The sequence below is a fragment of the Macaca nemestrina genome, chromosome 1 (assembly GCF_043159975.1).
Source record: "Macaca nemestrina isolate mMacNem1 chromosome 1, mMacNem.hap1, whole genome shotgun sequence".
Classification (NCBI taxonomy): Eukaryota; Metazoa; Chordata; class Mammalia; order Primates; family Cercopithecidae; genus Macaca; species Macaca nemestrina.
The window spans coordinates 155,670,549-155,693,128 of record NC_092125.1 but is presented as its reverse complement, the minus strand read 5'-3'; the positions used below and the strand labels follow the sequence as shown (position 1 = coordinate 155,693,128).

Here is a 22,580-nt window from a genome sequence, read left to right as displayed (position 1 = left end):
TAAATATAGGTCCGGATGTGGTGGCTCATCCCTGTAATCCCAGCACTTTGGGAGGCTGAGGCGGGCGGATCACCTGAGGTCAGGAGTTCGAGACCAACCTAGCCAACATGGCAAAACCTCGTCTCTACTGAAAATACAAAAATTAGCTGGGCGTAGTGGCTCACGCCTGTAATCCCAACTACTCGGGAGGCTAAGGAATGAGAATTGCTTGAACCTGGGAGGTGGAGGTGGCAGTGAGCCGAGATCATGCCTCTGTACTCCAGCCTGGGTGACAGAAGGAGACTCTGTCTCAAAAAATATATATAGATATAGATATCGGCCAGGCATGGTGGCTCACTCCTGTAATCCCAGCACTTTGGGAAGCTGAGGCGGGCGGATTGTGAAGTCAGGAGTTTAAGACTAGCCTGACCAACATGGTGAAACCTGTCTCTACTAAAAATACAAAAATTAGCCAGGCATTGGGTGCATGCCTGTAATCCCAGCACTTTGGGAAGCCGAGGCAGGTAGATCACTTGAGGCCAGGAGTTTGAGATCAGCCAGGCCGACGTGGTGAAACCATGTCTCCACTAAAAATACAAAAATTAGCCAGGCATGGTGGTGCATACCTGTAATCCCAGCTACTCAGGAGGCTGAGGCAAGAGAATCACTTGAACCCAGGAGGTGGGAGCTGCAGTAAGCCAAGATCGTGCCAGTGCACTCCAGCCTGGGCGACGGAGCAAGACTCTGTCTCAGAAGCTAAAGAAAAAAAAAAATGAGTTTACAAGGAGCTGAAAGGCCTTCTAGGCAGAGAAAACAGTGAGTACAGCAAATACATGAAGACTTAATCTTTCCTTTTCTAGTGTTCCTTTATTCAGGAAATGGAATCAGCATCCATTTACTTCTGCAGGCCAGCATCCTGAGACTCATCCTTCACCTCTCCCTGATCCTCACCCACTTTATCATATTCATCTCTAAGTTTGTCAGTTTTAACTCATAAATGTCTTTCAGTTTCTTCAACTTTCCTCTCTTCCTGTCACCCCTCTTGGCCTAAGTACCTGTTGTCTTTTCTCTAGGCTACGTCAGTAGTCTTTATATTTCCTGATTCCCTGCTCACTCTTTTCCTCCCTGCATTTATTCTTTCCCCTCTCTGTTTCATTCCCCACATTTCTGCCAGAATGATACAGCACAATATACTTTTTCCTTTATTGTGCTTCACACAGTTCATAATTGGATATTTGCAGGATTATTTTGTTGCTGTTTTCCCCATTATACTCTAGGCATCTAATTTGCTTACTCTAGAAGTCTGAGCACCTGGTACAGTATGCAGTATGCAGAGTGTGTATGAATGAATGAAAGAGCAAGATGTTCATGATCTGGTGGGGAAGACAGGCACATATACCAGTAACTAAATAACAAGGTAGAATGAGCATCCTGGATGTTATAATAGAAGCATGAACAAAGGACTCCTAGAATAGAGGGGAGGAGAGATTATTTTCACTTGAGATCTAGGAAGGAGCAGCGATAATGTGAATCGTAATTTTTAGTGGTGAGCTTTCATATTTGTCTCTCCTTATATTTTTTATTTTTGAATAAGCTGATTAAAAAAAAACCATGCTGTTATAAAACCATAAAGCCCTGGCTCAGATTTTATTTCAGCTCTATGTAATAATAATTTTTGTTTCAACTCATAATTTAATGCAGGTGAAAAATCTAAATTTTTATGATGTTGTTCTGGATTTTATATTAATGGATTCCTTTGAAGATTTGGAAAACCCACCCACATCCATACAGAATGTAGTAAATAATCGATGGCTAAACTCATCCTTCAAAGAAACAGTAAGTGGTGGTTTACTTTTCTCAGCCTTTTAAGTTTGATTAAAAAGTGTGGCACATATACACCTTGGAATACTATGCAGCCATAAAAAAGGATGTGTTCATGTCCTTTGTAGGGTCATGGATGCAGCTGGAAACCATCATTCTCAGCAAATTATCTCAAGAACAGAAAACCAAACACCGCATGTTCTCACTCATAAATGGACATTGAACAATGAGATCACTTGGACACAGGAAGGGGAACATCACACACCAGGGCCTGTTGAGCGGTGGGGGAAGTGGGGAGGGATAGCATTAGGAGATATACCTAATGTAAATGATGAGTTAATGGGTGCAGCACACCAACATGGCACATATATACATATGTAACAAAGTTGCACGTTGTACACATGTGCCCTAGAACATAAAGTATAAAAAAAAAAAAGGAAAAAAAAGTGGTCAGCCAGGCGTGGTGGCTCACGCCTATAATCTCAGCACTTTGGGAGGCTGAGGCAGGTGGATCATTTGAGCTCAGGAGTTTGAGACCAGCCTGGGCAACATGGTGACACCTCGTCTCTACAAAAAAAAATATAAAAATTTGCCAGGTGCAGTGGTGCATGCCTCTAGTTTCAGTTACTCAGGAGGCTGAGGTGGGAGGTTCACTTGAGCCTTGGAGGCGGAGGTTGCAGTGAACCAAGATCACTCCTTTGCACTTCAGCCTAGGCGACGGGAGTGAAACCCTGTCTCAAAAAAAAAAAAGAAGAATACTTTATTATTACACACAGAATATTTATTTGTGCATGTGAATTCTATATACACATATTTTCACTTTTTTCCTTTAAGGAACAGAACTTTAAAACTCTGAAAATGGAATCTTCTTTGTTCCAGAGTACAGTCTTTTTCCTTTAGTGGCTTTGTGTTTAATTTTTTTAATATTATTTTACTTTTTTTTTTGCCCTTACAACATACAACTTTGCTAATGTTTTAAAATTTAAATAATGAAATACCTTTGCATTAATATTTTCAAACAATGTGAGGACCCTGACTAGTTTTTTGTGTGTGTTTGTTTGTTTGTTTTGAGACAAAAGTCTCGCTCTGTCGCCAGGCTAGAGTGCAGTGGCGTGATCTCTGCTTACTTCAACCTCCGTCTCCCGGGTTCAAGCAATTCTCCTGCCTCAGCCTCCCGAATGTCTGGGTCTACAGGCGTGCGCTACCATGCCCAGCTAATTTTGTTTTGCATTTTTAGTAGAGATGGGGTTTCACCATCTTGGCCAGGATGGTCTCCATCTCTTGACCTCGTGATCCACCCGCCTCAGCCTCCCAAAGTGCTGGGAATACAGGTGTGAGCCACTGCGCCCGGCCGACTAGCTCTTATTAGTAATGAATGTATTGAACGTTTTAGACCCATAAACTTGGAACTTTTTTTTTTTTTTTGAGACGTAGTCTTGCTCTGTCGCCCAGGCTGGTGTGCAGTGGCGTGATCTTGGCTCACTGCAAGCCCCCCTTCCCGGGTTCATGCCATTCTTCTGCCTCAGCTTCCCGAGTAGCTGGGACTACAGGCACCCTCCACCATGCCCGGCTAATTTTTTGTATTTTTAGTAGAGACGGGGTTTCACCATGCTAGCCAGGATGGTCTCCATCTCCTGACCTCGTGATCCACCTGCCTCAGCCTCCCAAAGTGCTGGGATTACAAGCGTGAGCCACCACACCAGGCTGAACTTCTAATAAAAATGGAAATGTTTATATTGCTGTATATGAATCTTTCTTTTCTCTGCATGTATTTAGGCTGTGGCTTCAAGTTGTTGGTCGGTGCTGAAACAGAAAAGACAACAGATGAAGGTAAAATTCATTAAGACCTGAATTCCTTTGTTAAATCATTTAAGGATTCTGTCAAAGAAGCTTCTGAGTCACTTCTCTGGTGGGAATTGGCAGCTGTAGGAGGGGTAGGAGGGACTGTCCCTCAGGCTAGATGAGTGACTTACTGGTGGTGGGTTGGCTTCTTTTTTGAAGGCCTTCTTTCTCATCCTTAATATTTGATGTAGTTTCATATAGCAGTTATTGAGGCGTGCGTGGTATTTCAGCTAACTGGGAGAGGGGTTTAAAGTTGGAAACAGCTCTGATAAGTTTTAGGTTTTTGTTTTTTCTCTTAATGATATTATTATTATTATTATTATTTTTTTTTTTTTTTAAGACAGTCTGTTTCTGTCACCCTGGCTGGAGTGCAGTGGTGTGATCCTGGCTCACTGCAACCTTCGCCTTTCAAGTGATTCTCCTGCCTCAGCCTCCCGAGTAGCTGGGACTATAGGCGCCCGCCACCCCACCCAGCTAATTTTTGTATTTTTAGTAGAGACCGGGTTTCACCATGTTGGCTAGGCTGGTCTCAAACTTCTGACCTCAAGTGATCTGCCTGCCTCAGCCTCCCAAAGTGCTGGGATTACAGGCGTGAGCCACTGCACCTGGCCAGTATTTTTTACAGTTCTTTAATATAGTGGATTCCACTTAATTTAATCCAATTAAGAAATAAAGATTTGATTCTAATAGCTGCTTTATTCAATTTGGAGCCCCTACAAATAAAAAGTCTTAGAGTTTATATCCTGCCTCCATGCCTCACACCCTGTAACCTGTCTTACCTGCTAAGCATTGTTTTTCTCATACACTCCTAGTAGTAAAGGGCAAGGACTCTCAAGTGAGACTGTTGGGTTCAAATGCCACATACTAGCTATGTGACCTTAGGCAAGTTGCTTACCCTTTCTATGCCTCAGTTTCCTCATCTCTAAGAATAGTAATAGTATCTACCTCATAGTGTTTTGTTTTGTTTTGTTTTAGAGATAGGGTCTTGCTCTGTCATTCAGGCTGGAGTGCAGTGGCATGATCATAGCTCACTGCAGCCTCTAACTCCTGGGCTTAAGCAATCTTCCTGCCTCATCCTCCCTGAGTTGCTACGACTACAGGTGCACAGCACCATGCCTGGCTGATTTTTTATTTTTTTTTTTTACAGATGGGGTCTTGCTATGTTGCCCAGGCTGGCCTCTAACTCCTGGCCTCAAGTGATCTTCCAGTCTCGGCCTCCCAAAGTGTTGGGATTACAGGCGTGAGCCACTGTGCCTAGCCCTCATAGGGTTTTTGAAGATTCAATATGAAGTGCTTAGAACAGTGCTTGGCATAGTGCAGTAAACAAGTATTGACAATTACAACATTATTATTTGCCCAAGGATATACAGTATTTTATCACATCCATATTTTCCAATCTTATAACTTTGAGACAGTATTGCCAGTTGCAGTGATTTTAAAGTATGGTCCTCACAGCATCTTCAGAATGTGCTGTTAGAAATGATTCTGGAGCCCCTATATTTGGATAATTCTTATTTAAAATGATTCCAGAGACCCATATTTTAAGCAAGTTTCCTTAATGATGATGATGAACTCTAACGTTAGGACTAGGAACAGACTTGTAGATGTGGGTTTGATTCTCACACTAACTAGCATGATTACAGTAAGTTACTGACCATCAGCTGACCCTCAGTTTTCCCATGTGCAAAACGGTGTTAATGCCTACTTAATAGGACTGTGGTAAGGATGAAAGCAATATCAACCAGCTTAATTTAAACATTAAACATTTAAAGAGTTTAGTAAGTGGTAGTTATAATAATGATGATATTATTAACATGTCTAACTTTATTTTTCTACTTCTTAGAATAAATATTGTACTTTTTTTTCTTTTTGAGACAGAGTCACTCTGTCGCCCAGGCTGGAGTGCAATGGCACGATCTCAGCTCGCTACAACCTCCACCTTCCAGGTTCAAGCGATTCTTCTGCCTCAGCCTCTCAAGTAGCTGGGATTACAGGCGCCCGCCACCATGCCTGGTTAATTTGTATATTTTTGATAGAGACGGGGTTTCATCATGTTGGCCAGGCAAGTCTCAAACTCCCGACCTCAAGTCATCCACCTGCCTTGGCCTCCCAAAGTGCTGGGATTTCAGGCCTGAGCCAGTGTGCCCGACCTAAGTCTACTTTCTATATCCATAGATACCTATATGTCTCACCTCTTGGGAACTATCTTCTATACCTGAAATGCCAAATTCCCTCTGTACTAAAATAAATCTTACCCATCATTGAGCTCAGCTCACATAATTCCTTGCTAAAGTTTATCTAGTCTGCTTCAGCCCACACTAAGTTCCCACTTCTCTGACCTCATAATACACTTCAAGTCTGTATGGTATTTAGAACTTTACTATATGTAGAACATAACTTTTTGGCCCTCACTAACTAGCTGTGTGTGAATTAGGGCAGTTTATTTAACCCCTCTCCAATATCACTTTTCACATGTTTAAAATGATGTTAACATGACATACTTTTGAAGGAATGTTTTAGTAAATTAAATAGAAACTAGCACATTTTCTAGAATATAATGGGTACTCATTAAATGGTAACTGCTGCTATCTTATATTTTAAAAATGAGGTTTAGGCCCAGCACAGTGGCTCTTGCATGTAATCCTAGCACTTTGGGAGGCCAGAGTGGGTGGATCACCTGAAGTCAGAGTTCGAGACCAGCCTGGCCAACATGGCGAAACCCCGTCTCTACTAAAAATACAAAAATTAGCTGGGCATGGTGGTGCACGCTTGTAATCCCAGCTACTCAGGAGGCTGAGGCAGGAGAATTGCTTGAACCTAGGAGGCAGAGGTTGCAGTGAGCCAAGATGGTGCCACTGCACTCCAGCCTGGGTGACAGAGTGAGACTCCATCTCAGAAAAAAAAAAGAAAAGAAAATGAGGTTTAGAAGATTGTCTTGGAGACTGTAAAATAGAAAATAACCCCCCCAGGAGACAGAATCTTAAGGCGTAGTTTTCTCTCGTCAGTGCTGTATAACAAATCCCACAGTGTGTTACTTAACAAGGGAAATTCAAAAAGTTATAAATATAAACTTAGAGTTTCCTAAAACACAGCTATATGAAGTGATACTTCACAGGAAGAGGCAATTACACAATTAAATACTTAAATGATATAGGGTTCCTTAATTAAAAGTTAGGATTCTAGTAAGAGTAGCTTAATCATTTTACTAGTTGTTGTTGTTGTTGTTGTTTGTCAGTTAATATAATTAAGTGATTGAGTTGGGCTTTTAATAGCTAAAACTATGATAGTCTTATCATAAAACTTATACAACTAAGGAACACTGTAGCATTCTTGTTGTTGCCTGGTTGCAAAGCTGATATGATTGCCTTTTTTTTTTTGAGACAGAGTCTTATTTTGTCACCCAGGCTGGAGTACAGTGGTATTATCTTGGCTCACTGCACCCTCCAACTCCTGGGCTCAAATGATCCTCCCACCTCAGCCTCCTAAGTAGCTGGGACTATAGGTACACACCACCACGCACGCCTGGCTAACTTTTGTATTTTTTGCAAAGACAAGATTTCACCATGTTGTCCAGGCTGGTCTCGAACTCCTAGGGTCAAGTGATCCACTTGCCTTGGCCTCCCAAAAGTGTTGGGATTATAGGCATAAGCCACCATGCCTGGCTGGATGGCTTTTTTATGAAGCATTTTTATGAGGTAAAAACAACTTTTAAGGGCGGGATATGGCAGCTCATGCCTGTAATCCCAGCACTTTGGGAGGCCACGTAGGGAGGATTGCTTGAGCCCAGGAGTTCAAGACCAGCCTGAGCAACATAGTGAGACCTGTTTCTACTAAAAACAGAAAAAATTAGCCAGGAGGGGTGGCATGCATGTGTGGTTCCAGCTACCTGGGATTTTGAGGTGGGAGGATCGCTCAAGCTTGGGAAGGTGAGGCTGCAGTGAGCCATGACTGCACCAGTGCTCTTCACCCTGGGCTACAGAGTGAGACCCTGTCTCAAAAAAACAAACAACAAATAAAGAAATGTGTCTCAGCACATATTAAACTATTGACTAGGATATGAAAACTATAAACTAGTTTATATAAAACACTCTATGACTCTAAAGGTTTCTTGTAACCTTATTAACTTTCTTAATAGCATGGCTGATGATTGACTCTTGGTTTGCCCTCAAAAACAGTAGTCATGAGCCTTGCACTGTAGTGTGCACCTGTAGTCCCCACTGCTCAGGAAGCTAAAGCAGGGGGATTGCGTGAGGCCAGGAGTTTGAGGTGTTGCTAGACTCTAGTCTAAAAAGCAAATTTTCTTAAACTCCCACTGGTCATATAATGAATAGCAACTTCAGTTTCTGTACTAGAGAAAGCAAATAACAAGAAGGTAGAAATAACTTGATTCTCCTTTACTTCCCAACAGATCCCAGATGGATTTTTTGCCCATTTTTATGCCATTTGTGAACACATCAGTCCTGTCCTAGCCTGGGGCTTTTTGGGTCCTAGAAATTCTCTCTATGATTTATGTTGCTTTTTTAAGGTATGTTCAGTCATTGAGTAATTTCTCTTTTTTTTCTAAATCAAAGAGGAGATACGGTTTTATTCTGTTTTGTTTTGCTTTTGTAGAAGAACAGCTGTTATTTAAGAGTAAATTTATAAAAGTCACCTAAATTCAGCATTTAAATGCCAGTATTAACTATTTTTGGCATTTTATAATACCACTATTATTATAATGGACCAGTATTTTATAGATTTGTGCTTTATTGTGGAGTAGGCTCAGCATATCCATTCACCTTATCAATTCCCTAATGCAAGGGATACCCAAGCTTGAGCAACACAGTGAGACCTGTTTCTACTAAAAATAGAAAAAATTAGCCAGGAGGGGTGGCATGCGTGTGTGGTTCCAGCTACCTGGGATTTTGAGGTGGGAGGATTGCTCAAGCTTGGGAAGGTGAGGCTGCAGTGAGCCATGACTGTATGAATTTGAAAGTCTGGATGTTTTATTGTACCATTCTTTTTTTTAAATTATGTTTATGTGCTATCAAGGTAATATTTTTATAAATGGTTTAGAAAATGTTTATTTTACTCTCATTCAGAACACATTGGTTTTTGTAGTTTACTTGACCACCCAAATGTAAGGTATGTGTTTTAGGGATTGGGAATTAAGTCTGTCATCAGTGAGCATTCTGACTTGGGGCAAATCATTCTTTGATGTTCCTTTTCTTTATCTATAAAATGAGGGGACCTAACAGGTTGATTGCTAATGACCCTTTCAGATATAAAATCTAGTGAATCAGCCGGGCGCGGTGGCTCACGCCTGTAATCCCAGCACTTTGGGAGGCCGAGGCGGGGGGATCCCAAGGTCAGGAGATGGAGACCATCCTGGCTAACACAGTGAAACCCCGTCTCTACTAAAAATACAAAAAATTAGCGGGGCGTGGTGGCGGGCGCCTGTAGTCCCAGCTACTCGGGAAGCTGAGGCAGGAGAATGGCGTGAACCTGGGAGGCGGAGCTTGCAGTGAGCCGAGATCGCTCCGCCGCACTCCAGCCTGGGCGACAGAGCGAGACTCCGTCTCAAACAAACAAACAAACAAAAATCTAGTGAATCAGTGAAGTGTGTCTTCTTAGTACTTCTTAATAACGTTTGGAAGATACGTTATTAAGAAAGAAGACAAATTAAATATTCCTGGTTTTCACTCTTTGAAATTACTTTTTTTTCTATTATGGTGACATAACAGCTGAGACTTAATACTTAGTAGCAGGCAGTTTGCTTACAGTGAGTTTCAGTGTATATAATAACTTACTGAAATGAAATATCCTTCAGGATCTACCACTGATTTGAGACCTGAAATGTTCTTTGTTTTTCATGTGCCTTAAGGGTTTTTCTTGTACAAAAAAAGCACATTTAAAATTATAATGTATTATTTTATTATTATTTATTTAAAACTATTACTAGAATAGTTTATTTTTCTGTCTTAGAGTAGAGGCAATGCTCAAAGGTCACATTGAAGGAAAAGGACTATAACCACTTACATTTAAACAGTGCTTTAGAGTTTACAGGCACTTCTTATAGATTATCTTTTTAAAATGTTTCCCCACCTCTTCATGGTATCACATAGGTTATCTTTTTTGATCATCATGTCATCCCTGAGTAGTAAGTAGGATGGATGGTATTAGCCCTATTTCACAGAAAAAGACAATGAGCCCCAAAAAAGGAAAGGTTAAATCACTTGTGCAAGGCCCCTTTTCTAATGAGATACGAAACTAGCACTGGAAGTCAGGTCTTTTGATTCCTGATTCAATGCTCATTATAATATTAGAAGCTTTTTCAATGTAGCATACCTTTGTTCTAATAAATGCCAATTTGTTTTGTGTTCATTTTCCAGAATCAAGTTCTTTTATTTCTCAAAGACATTTTTGACTTTGAGAAGGTGCGCTATTCAAGCACAGAGACGCTAGCTGCAGACCTCATGCAGTTACTCATTCGCCGCACTGAGCTTCTAATGGCCTATCTTGAAGCAGATGCCCTGAGGCATACGAGTAGTTGTCTAAGTAGTCATGGTCATGTTATGTCCACTGGGCTACTGGAAGCCAAAGTACAATAAGTACCGTAAGAATCCTGCAATTTGAGTGTGCTATGAAATATTTTAAGGTAACTATTGATTTTGTAACATATATTACAGAACCAACAGAATTGGTGCATGTGGATTCAGGAGGAAAAAAAATCTAGTAAAAAATGAGCAACTGTACTGTATTTATACAGAAGTTCTGTCATTGAATTCCTGTGTAGTGTAGTCATAGTGGCTTTTTGCACTTATTAGGTAATAATCAAAGTTGTGAAATGTATCTTTTACAAAAATATTGCTTGAATTGAAGCCAATATTTGGGAGTTAATTGGTTTGTCTTCTTGAAGCTGTCATTCTCAAAAGCTCTGTTTTTATGTTTTGCACCTTTAAAATGTACACTTTAGCCAAGATCTTTGTGGCCCACACATGAAAGAATATATTACTCCTAGTGTCAGTATATTTAACTTTGCCTAGAAACATATTTTTAATTATAAAGTTATTTGTTTAATCAAGTTTAGGCAGTAACGATGTTTAACATGTACTGCATACATTATTACTTGTGCATTTGCTTATGTATTTGAATCAAAGAAATTGTAATCACTGAATATTGTTATAGACTATTTAAATGGGCCACTTGTAGTGGCTCATGCCTGTAATACTTCGGGAGGCTGAGGCAGGAGGGTAGTTTGAAGCTAGGAGGTTGAGACTAGCCTGGACAACATGAGGAGACGCCTGTCTCTACAAAAAAATAAAAATAAATTAGCTGGTATCAAGCAGAGTTCCATGGAAATATTAAAATTTAAAAGTAAAAATAAAAATAGGCCGGGCTTGGTTGTTCATGCCTGTAATCCTAGCACTTTGGGAGGCCAAGGTGGGCGGATCACCTGAGGTCAGATGTTCGAGACCAGCCTCACCAATATGGTGAAACCCCGTCTCTACTAAAAATACAAAAATTAGCCAGGTGTGGTAGCAGGCGCCTGTAGTCCCAGCTACTAGGGAGGCTGAGACAGGAGTATTGCTTGAACCCAGGAAGTGGAGGTTGCAGTGAGCCGAGATCACACTACTGCACTCCAGCCTGGGCAACAAAGTAAGACTCCATCTCAAAAAATAAATAATTTAATTAAATTAGTTGGGTGTAGTGGCATGTGTCTGTGGTCCCAGCTACTTGGGAGGCTGAGGTGGGAGGATCACTTGAGTCCAGAAGGTCAAGGCTGTCATGAGCCATGATTGCACCACTGCACTCCATCCTGGGTGACAGCAGTACCCTATCTCAAAAGTGAATAAATAAAACAAATAAAACATTTAAATGAATTGACACTGAGAAATTTACAATTTATAAATTTATATTAACTGTAGTTTCCAAAATATGTTACTGTTGGTCCTGTAAGTTACAAAGAGACTGAAGAACTTTCTTTTTATACATTAGAGCATTTTTCCCTGGAATGAATATTAATTAAAAAGATAGCATTTATTAATTAATAAAGGCAATTTAAAATTTAGTGTTATTTGAAGACTGTCAACATCTGAAGGTATGAAACTTGGTACAGTAAAATAATTTCTCCTTTCTCCTACAAAACTTCCTTTTAGTTATTCCCACAGAAAACTCAGCCCAGTGGGAATTTGTCATATTATGCCCATGTTTTTAAAATATTCATATTTTGAATCTTACTGACGTTTTAAAGAAGGGTTTTTTCCTCCCTTGAATGTAAAGCAAAACTATTTTTAATCATGTGGAAGTATATATTTCATGTTCATTATGATAAATCTACAAACGAATTGTTTTTATGGGTGGGGTTCTTCTATAAGAGTATATTAAATGCTTTCAGAGTTGTATTAATTTTGTTTCTAAATAATATACCACTTATTTGGAGTGGCTAACTCAGTATGTAAGTAGATTAGATTTATTGATTTTGCCCCTAAAACGGGCTTTATTCATTTTAGGAGTGAGTTGCACAAAAGGACCTAAAATGCTCTGGTTTTTTTCTTCTTTTAAGAGACGGGGTCTTGCCCTATTGCCCAGGCTGGAGTGCAGTGTGCTATCATACATAGCTCACTGCAGTCTCCAACTCCTCATACTAGATGCATGTGCCACCATGTCTTACTCCTAAAATGCATTTTTAAAAAGCGAATTTTTAGATGAAAGTGCCTAGTTTCTGATTAATAAATAGAAGATGAAAAGTCGGGGGGAAAAGCATAATCTTTTAAGATTTGTAAATTTGTGTATGTGCCACATTTATGTAAATTAACTACAAAATATGGAATTCAGGATCATGCTGTTTTGCATGTACTTTCTAGGTTATATAGCATGAAACATACAAATTACCACTGTTCTTTAGTATATAGCTCCTTGACTTTTCTTACATAGATGCTTAATTTAACAATTACCTATTTATAATTCTTATTATTGATGGGAATATGATTAGAAGTACCAAAACGAAAAATTCCATTATATACTGTTTACTTTTTATTTAATACTACATGTTTTTACCTTGTTGTGGTATCTTTGGTCTTGAATGATACACACACACATATGTGTGCATGCACATGCATTTCATTACCATGTAGACAAGACAGTTATTGCTTATATTAACTTACCCATTTGAGGGATAAGTGTTTTAAGTTGTGGTTTTATAAGCAAAGCCATAAGTAAATGTAATTTATTTTAGAAAGATATTATTTGACAGCAGTTTTGAAGAATTGCACTATTTGATAATGCTGCTACTACATGAGATAACTCTGGGGAATTAATTTTATGAGATAAGACGAATGGCTTTCTAGAAGGTATTGCTTTTTATTTTGTTTTTTTTTCTTTTTTACATTTCATCTAAGAAAAAGTTGCTTATATTCAGCAGGATGGTTTGTCAAATTCAGTGTTTGAGTTTGTTTCTGGTCAGTTCAGTAGCTGCTACTTTAGCAAGATGTGGCCTTTCACAAAAGAGGTAAGAGTGACCAAATAGAATTTTAGGACAATAAGTATAGGAAAAACCTCTCTATTGTAAGAGAAGAAACTTGAACTTTTTTTTTTTTTTTTTTTTTTTTTTTTTGAGACAGAGTTTCGCTCTGTCGCCCAGGCTGGAGTGCAGTGGCGCGATCTCAGCTCACTGCAAGCTCTGCCTCCCGAGTTCACGCCATTCTCCTGCCTCAGCCTCCTGAGAAGCTGGGACTACAGGCACCCACCACCACACCCGGCTAATTTTTTTGTATTTTTAGTAGAAACGGGGTTTCACCATGTTTGCCAGGGTGGTCTCGATCTCCTGACCTTGTGATCCGCCCACCTTGGCCTCCCAAAGTGCTGGGATTACAGTCGTGAGCCACCGCGCCCAGCGAAACTTGAACTTTTTAAAGGAAATGTCCTCTTGAACATTCTGACTGCATGGAGAAGGGTACTTAAGACATATATAACAGGCTGGACGCAGTGGCTCATGCCTGTAATCCCAGCACTTTGGGAGGCCCAGGTGGGCAGATCACCTGAGGTCGGGAGTTTGAGACCAGCCTGAACAACATGGTGAAACCCTGTCTCTACTAAAAATACAAAATTAACTGGGCATAGTGGCGCATGCCTGTAATCCCAGCTACTCGAGAGGCTGAGGCAGGAGAATCGCTTGAACCTGGGAGGCAGAGCTTGCAGAGAGCCGAGATCGTGCCATTGCACTCCAGCCTGGGCAACAAGAGTGAAACTCTGTCCCAAAAAAAAACAAAAGACATATATAACAGTTTCCATTTGCCTTAAAATTGGGTTAAATAGCAAAAGCAATGTTTTTAAAAATGATTAGTTCAGAGCCTTTTAGGGTAAACCCTGTTTAAACACTCATGGAATTGCCCTTGCCACCATGAGTTCTACCATCCACTTCTATATGTAAATTGTAAGAGGGACTTCAGTTAAGTCAGTCCTGAGAAAATAGCCTTTTTTCTGGAAGAAAGAAGATAAATTTTCAGGCAATTTACATTTGGTATTTCTTTTAATTTCCTTTTTTCTATTTTGATTTCTCTACATTTTTGTTCAACTAAAAGAGTACTTATTTCTTCTTGAAGGTTAACATTATGTTTATTAAGTATCAAAATGGACTTATCTTTTAAAAAAGAAGACAAGTTTTCCATACTGTCACAGCTCCAAAGAACTTTCTATCTTTCTCATACAGTAATATTCTTTATTTGCATCCATTTACTATGATTCCATTAATTTGTTAAATTAACTGCCTTTATAAAAATATTTACAAATGTTTTGTTGCCTTAAAATGTAACATTTTCTACTTTAATTTCCAAGAGAGTGATTATTTGCATTACAAAGGAATTCTTAATAATTCCTGTTAGCCTAGGAAATAGGAATGCCAAAGTAACATTTAATGTACTTCTCTGTAACTTTTCATAATCAGAAATTTTTAATTATGTTTATATAACCCATTTTCATTTTAATGTGAATATATATTCAGAAATTATTTGATGTAAATTTCAAAATGATTATAGAAATTAAGCTGAATTCTAATTTTTGCTTAGATTAAGAAATATGTATGTGAAATTTAAGAATTTATGTAATCTGTGATTAATGGAAATAACATCCCTACTTTGTTCCTAATGAATATATTATGTTATTGTTTTGTTTAGTTTGAGAACAACCATGTATTAGCTTTACTTGGCTGATATCAGTAAATGTTTCTATTTCCTAAATGTAAGGCCTGTACTCATTAATTTGTGTAAAAGTATAAAACACTACAGTAGCAGAAAAAATTGCACTGGCTCTTTAGCCAAAATAAGCACTGTAATGTGGATGTATTACTATTACTGCCAAATAAAAAAGTGATGGTACGTCTTGTTGATGTATTGAATATTTTAAACAATGTTAATATATAATTATGAAGTCACACTTGTCTCATCAGATCCTATATGAGAACATTCAGTCTCCATAAGACCCATATATATGGCATAGAGAACAGGACAACTGCAGAAGCATTATAACCAAATACAAAACTTTATCATTAAAATAAAAAATAAAAGGCCAGGCGCGGTGGCTCACGTCTGTAATCCTAGCACTTTAGAAGGCCAAGGCGGGTGGATCACCTGAGGTCAGAAGTTCGAGACCAGCCTGGCCAACATGGTGAAACCCTGTCTCTACTAAAAATACAAAAATTATCTGGGCATGGTGGCAGGCACCTGTAATCCCAGCTACTCAGGAGGCTGAGGTAGGAGAATTGCTTGAACCTGGGAGGCAGAGGTTGCAGTGAGTCGAGGTCGTACCATTGCACTCCAGCCTGGGCAACAAGAGCAAAACTCCATCTCAAAAAAATAAACAAAATAAAAAATAAAGATTAAAAAATTTATTGTTTCTCCATCTACCGATGTGGGGAAAAAGACAGTTTTGTGATGAATAAAGTGAAAGTACTTGTGTTTTAATTAAAGTGTTTGGATGATAATGCCATCAAGCATAATATAAACTTATCATATTGATATATATGCATCATTACTATTCATATATGATCTGAACCTCCTGTCTCATCAGTTCTTCAAAAAGCTTCAGATATATGGCCAGGTGCAGTGGCTCATGCCTGTAATCCCCGCACTTTGGGAGGCTGAGCAAAGCAGATCACCTGAGGTCAGGAGTTTGAGACCAGCCTGGCCAACATGGCAAAACCCTGTCCCTACTAAAAATACAAAACTTAGGCCAGGTGTGGTGGCGCACACCTGTAATTCCAGGTTCTTGGAAGGCTGAGGCAAGAGAATTGCTTGAACCCAGGAAGTGGAGGGTGTAGTGAGCTGAGATCACGCCACTGCACTCTAGCTTGGGCAACAGAGTGAGACTCAGCCTCCAAACCAAAAAACAAAAGGGTTCAGATATATTTAGTCAAGGAGAGGGATGCCGCCTGGATACCACCATAGTAACCAGATGGAAGTCACCTGAATATGAAAACAGATTCTTAGTTTGGGACTTTTAACAAATAGGCTAATTTTAGGATAATTATATATGCTGTAGATATGTATGCTGTAGATAAATGTACATAGTTATATTTTTAGAATTATTAAACATATAAAGTGAAATATATTGATAAGAAAACCATATAAACATGAGTAGAATCTTTCCTTAGCTAGGATACAGGGTTGGAGTGCAGTGGGAAACTAGAGCAGCATCTCATTCTCATTTTCTGTTTTGTCATTATCTGCCATACTTTGTTGTCTAATGCATCTTCTTTGATCCCACTATCTGAACTTAATGTAATCTCTCTCTGAATTCTTGTGTATGTTTAAAATGCTTCTCTGCAAACATCTTAGTGCCCTATTGTTAGACTTTATAGGGCTTTGCTGGAAATCTTTATAAATAGCTTTGTTAATCTTTCCAAACTAACTGTTCTTATGCTGCTTCTGACTGCTGTTTTTTTTCTGCAGTGTTTCTTCTTATGCCCTGTATTCTCTGATACTTTATCCTGCCACTTCTTCCCCCGATCTCTTTCTCTTCTTACGCTACTGACATCTTTGATGAGGCTACACAAGCTCTTCTGCCTGCTAAGCTTCTTTCTTTGGCTTTTTCTCTCTGAACAGTGAAAACCCTACGGTAACCTCAATCATCTGGGCAGGGAAGGACTGTATTCTACTACAGAGAAGAAAAGCAGCCTTCCTTCTATGACACTTTTTATTCTTTACTTAAAAGCCACAGCAAAGCAACTGGTACATCAAACATGTCTTTTATGTGTGTCGCAGATGCCTTTCACAAGGTACATTTATATTTAGGAAATTACAGAACTTTTATAATTTGCTACGATTGAAACGATACCATAGTACTTGAATATAGAGAAGCGCTTTGAATTAGAAAACACTTGAAATATATGACTTCCAGAACTTTGCTAATTCTTATTTAATAATAACTCTGTGTGATAATGGTCCCAGGGGCTGGGCACGGTGGCTCACACCTGTAATCCCAGCACTTTGTGAGGCCAAGGCAGGTGGACTGCCTGAGCTCAGGAGCTTGCGACCAGCCTGGGCAACATGGTGAAACCCCATCTCCACTAAAATAAAAAAAAATGAGCTGGGTGTGGCAGCGTGCATCTGTAGTCCCAGTTACTCAGGAGGCTGAGGCAGGAGAACTGCTTGAACCTGGGAGGCGGAGGTTGCAGTGAGCTGAGATCACATCATTGCACTCCAGCCTGGGCAACAGAGCGAGAATCCATCTCAAAAAAAAAAAAAGAAAGAAAGAAAGAACGAAAAAAGAGAATGGTCCCAGGAATTTTACAAAGGACCAGTAAAATAATGTGGTAGAAGATGAAGATGGATAATAAATATTAAAACAATTATATTCACAATCTGTTACAATACAACAAATCCCAAAATTTTAGCAGCTCAAAACAACAAACATGATCTTACACAGTTTCTGAAGGCTGGGAATTCAGGAATGGCTTAGTCTGGTGGTTCTCTCCTGAAGTTGCAGTCATCTGAAGGCCTGATTGGGGCTGGAAGACTCACTTCTAAGGTTTTCTCATTCACATGTCTGTTGTCAGGAGTCCTCAGTCCCTTGCTAGCCATTGGCAAGAGACCTTAGTTCCTACCAACTAGACCTCTCAGCTGCCTGAGTCTTTTAAGACATGGCAGCTGGCCAGGCATGGTGGCTCATGCCTGTAATCCTGGCGCTTTGGGAGGCTGAGGCAGGAGGAATGTTTGAGCCCAGAGTGTGAGACCAGCCTGGGCAACATAATGAGACCCTATCTCTACAAAAAAAAAAAAAAAAAGACATGGCAGCTGGCTTCCTCCCAGATGAATAATCCAAGAAATCGCAGCAAGGTAAAAGACACAATGTCTTTTATAACCTAGATGTTGAAGTGTTACCACTTCTGCCATTGGTAACACAGACCAATGCTGACACAATGTGGGAGGGGATTACCCAGGATGTGAGTACCAAGAGGTGGAACATGTGGGGTTGTGTTGGTGGCTGGATACTATGGCAGGGAATCATAATAAATTATACATAATGATATAGACAATTTTTTTTTTTTTTTTTTTTAAGAGCGAGACAAGGTTTTTCTCTCTCTAACCCAGGCTGGAGTGCAGTGGTTCTCACTGCAACTTCTAACTCCTCGGCTCAAGTGATTCTCCTGCCTCAGCCTCCTGAGTAGCTGGGGCTACAGCCACATGCCACCACACCTGGCTTATTTTTACTGGTTAGTAGAGATGAGGTCTTGGTATGTTTCCCAGGCTGGACTTGAATTCCTGTCCTCAAGTGATCCTCCCACCTCAGCCTCCCAAAGTTCTGGGATTGAGCCACCGTGTCTCGTTGACATTTTAATTTTAATGAGTGAATGAATGTACATTCTTTGGTCAATCTTTTGATATACCAAGGCCTTTAGTTGGGAGTATGGATTCACTCTATATTTCAAGATATCTTTGTTACATAAACTAAACCGCTAAATCAGTGGTCCCCAAACTTTTTGGCACCAGGGGCCAGTTTTGGGGAAGACAATTTTTCCATGGACAGTGCGGGGGTGGGTGTGGTGGATAGTTTTGGGATGAAATTGGTCCACCACAGATCATCAGGGATTATATTCTCATAAAGAATGCACAACCTAGATTCCTTACATGCAAGTTCATAACAGGGTTTGCGCTCCTATGAGAATCTAATGCCATCGCTGATCTGACAGGCAGCAGAACTCAGGTGGTAATGCTCACTCGCCGGCCCTCACCTCCTGCTGTGCAGCCTGGGGTTTGGGGACCCCTGCCCTAAATCATCATCTGGAATTTCGAGTTTTCCTTACTTTTTTTTTTTTTTTTGAGACGGAGTCTGGCTCTGTTGCCCAAGCTGGAGTGCAGTGGCCGGCTCTGCCTCCTGGGTTTATGCCATTCTCCTGCCTCAGCCTCCCGAGTAGCTGGGACTACAGGCGCCCGCCACCTTGCCCGGCTAGTTTTTTTGTATTTTTTAGTAGAGACGGGGTTTCACCATGTTACCCAGGATGGTCTCGATCTCCTGACCTCGTGATCCGCCCGCCTCGGCCTCCCAAAGTGCTGGGATTACAGGCTTGAGCCACCGTGCCCAGCCGAGTTTTCCTTTTAAAGGAGAGAAAAGGTACATGAAAAGCATTGACTGCAGAATCTCCCTAGATTTGTACAATTTTGTACCCAATCTTTTACATTTATCTTCTCCACACCTAGCTTGGTGGTAATTTTTGTAAGCTATTTGCCTTTATCAAGTTTTTTCAAAGCATTCAGCTCAGCTTTTATAAAAAACTATAACTTTATTTTTGCTTTTATAATTTCTTTTCTTTTTTTTTTTTTTTTGGCACTATATCGGCTCACTGCAGCCTCTGCCTCCTGGGTTCAAGTGATTCTCCTGCCTCAGCCTCCCAGGTAGCTGGGATTACAGGCATGCACCAGCACGCCCAGCTAATTTTTGTGTTTTTAGTAGAGACAGGGTTTTGCCATCATGGCCAGGCTGGTCTCGAACTCCTGACCTCAGGTGATCCGCCCACCTTGGCCTCCCACAGTGCTGGGCTTACAGGTGTGAGCCACCGTGCCTGGCCTATAATTTCATTTTTTAAATGTTTACTTTGTATAATTTCAAAGCCATGCAACTGACAGAACAAACTCAATCATTTGTGGTAAGTATACAAGTAATGCTTATACAAATTGGCAAATCTTGGATTTTTAGTAATCTCAAACTTAGCATGTCAAAACTGAGCTCCTTACCACCCCTGCCTAAACCTACTCTTCCCACAGTCTTCCCTGAGTAAATTACAATTCCATTCTTCCAGATCAAAGGCCAAAAACCTCCTTTCCTCACACCTCACATTCAGTAACCAAAATCCTACCAGTTCTACCTAAAAAGGCAACAAGGAAAAAATATATATACCAGGTATTTCTCACTACCTTCACAACTATCACTTTGGCCCAATCCCCATGCCTCATTCTGATTATTGTGGAAGCCTCCTAATTAATTGATGTCCCTGCTTCTTCTCTTGCCTTATTTAGTGTATGTGCAGCACATAAGCTAGAGAGAGTAAACATGTCAGATCATGTCACTATGTTGTTCAAAACCTACCAAAGGCCACCCATGTTAGAGTAAAAACCAAAATCTTTACAATGCTGTACAAAAAGAGGCTGGGCACAGTGGCTCATGCCTATAATCCCTACTCTTTGGGAGGCCGAAGTGGGAGGATGCTTGAGCCCAGGAGTTTGAGACAATCCAGGCAACATAATAAGACCCTATTTCTACAAAAACTAAAAAATCAGCCAGGTGTGTTGTTGCATGCCTGTAGTCCCAGCTACTCAGAGAAGCAGAGGCAGGAGGATTGCTTGAGCCCAGAAGTTAGAGGCTATGGTGAGCTGTGATTCCACCACTGCACTCCAGCCTGGGTCTCTTAAAAAAAAAAAAAAAAGGCCAGGGGCGGTGGCTCACGCCTGTGATCCCAGCACTTTAGGAGGCTGAGGTGGGTGGGTCACCTGAGGTCAGGAGTTTGAGACCAGCCTGGTCAATATGGTGAAACCCCATCTCTACTAAAAATACAAAAATTAGCCGGGTATGGTGGCAGGCACCTGTAATCCCAGCTACTCAGGAGTGTGAGGAAAGAGAATCGCTTGAACCCAGGAGGCGGAGGTTGCAGTGAGCAGAGATCATGCTACTGCACTCCAGCCTGGACGACAGAGTGAGACTTCTCAAACAAACAAACAAATCCTACATAGTCTGTCTTCTGCTGCTCCCCCACTGCACCTCCTATTACTTCACCCTTCACCTACTTAGCTTCACTCACACAAGCCTCCTGGTTCTTCCTAGAACATGTCAGATAGAATCCTTCTCTGGGCCTTTGTATCTATCCCTGAACCACTCTTCCTCCAAATATTTGCATCTCCAGATATTTACATAGCCTACTGCCTCATTCTCCTCAAGGCTTTTACTCATATGAGGCTTTCCTTAGCCACTCTATCTAAAATTACAACATCTACTCAGCCTGCTTCCAGCATTCTCTACTTCCCTGCTCTGGTTTTATCCATATTACCATATTATATGTCACTAAATACTACATAGTTCATTTATTTGCTTATTGTCTGCCTTCTTTCACTAGAATGTATGTTCCATAATGTCAGGGATTTTTCTTTTATCACTGTTGTATTCTTAGCATCTAGAACTGAATATGTGTTGAATGAATGAATGATGAATTGGTGGGAAAATAAGCAGGCCTTGCATGCTGAGTAGCTATCAGCGTTCGACAGAGAGAACGGAGAGCTTTGTTTAATCTGGCGAATCTGTTGGGTGGAATAAAAAAATAAAAAATTGGAAAGTTTCTACTTATTTATTTATTTATTATGTTTCGAGATAGAGTCACTCTGTCGCCCAGGCTGGAGTCCAGTGGCGTGATCTCTGCTCACTGCAACCTCTTCCTCCTGGGTTCAAGCAATTCTCCTGCCTCGGCTTCCCGAGTAGCTGGGACTACAGACGCACGCTACCACACTCAGCTAATTTTTATATTTTTAGTAGAGACGGGGTTTCACCATGTTGGCCAGGCTGGTCTCAAACTCCTGACCTCAGTTGATCCACCTACTTCAGCCTCCCAAAGTGCTGGGATTACAGGTGTGAGCCGCCATGCCCAGCCAACTCACTTCTTTAAATCACAGAAATAAAAATGTAATTATAAATTGATATGTATGGGGCAGGGCTAGGTATGTATAGGGAAGAGAAAGGTGAGATGAAAGGTGAGGTGCAAGGTGGGGAGAAAGGTGGGGTGCAAGGAAACCTTCTTCAAGGAAGCAGCATTTAAGAAGAGACCTGGAGGTTATGTTGAAGTTAGGTGAAGGGGAAAGTGGGAGAAAGGATTTCATGCAGGGAACAACTTATGCAAAGGCCCTGCAGCCAGAATGCCCACAGAAAGTTGCATGAACTGAAGGCCAATGTGATGGCATCAGAGAGAGCAAGGGCACAAGCAAGACTACCGAGACCACCTATCACCATCTGTAGTTTGGTACATTTAAATAATTGTAATTACCAATTTTGAACTTTTCTATCATTGAGGAATGAATGGCTGGCTTACCCTCCTTAAAAGAGTTTCCATCCTGAGTAAATAGTGTGGGGATGGGACTGGGGAACAGAGTTATGTTTAAGAGTAGAAGACCTCTTGTGTGTGTGTGTGAGAGAGAGAGAGAGACACATACACAGAGAGAGAGAGAGAGAAAGAGAGAGAGAGAGGGAGTTTCACTCCTGTTGCTCAGGCTGGAGTGCAATGGCCGGATCTTGGCTCACTGCAACCTCAGCCTCCCAGGTTCAAGTGAAGTGGGTTCTTCTACTTCAGCCTCCCAGGTAGCTGGGATCACAGGCGCATGCCACACGCCCGGCTAATTTTTTGTATTTTTAGTAGAGACAGAGTTTCACCATGTTGGCCAGGTTGGTCACAAACTCCTGACCTCAGGTGATCCACCCACCTCGGC

General features: G+C 40.7%; 1 protein-coding gene across 11 annotated transcripts in view; it reads left to right on the top strand.

Annotated features, from left to right (window-relative positions):
* The window catches only part of LOC105482686 (mitoguardin 1), a 102,340-nt gene extending 87,344 nt beyond the window's left edge, over positions 1–14,996 (top strand). For 8 of the 11 annotated variants that reach the window (XM_011742918.2, XM_011742914.3, XM_011742921.3 and 5 more), the window contains 4 exons: positions 1,681–1,815; positions 3,577–3,630; positions 8,051–8,167; positions 10,014–14,996. In XM_011742918.2, the coding sequence (XP_011741220.1) occupies positions 1,681–1,815; positions 3,577–3,630; positions 8,051–8,167; positions 10,014–10,232 (525 nt within the window). In that variant the 3' untranslated portion in view covers positions 10,233–14,996. The other 3 variants (XM_011742923.3, XM_071090871.1, XM_071090858.1) reach the window with 3 other exon arrangements.
* The last annotated feature ends 7,584 nt before the right edge of the window (positions 14,997–22,580 follow it).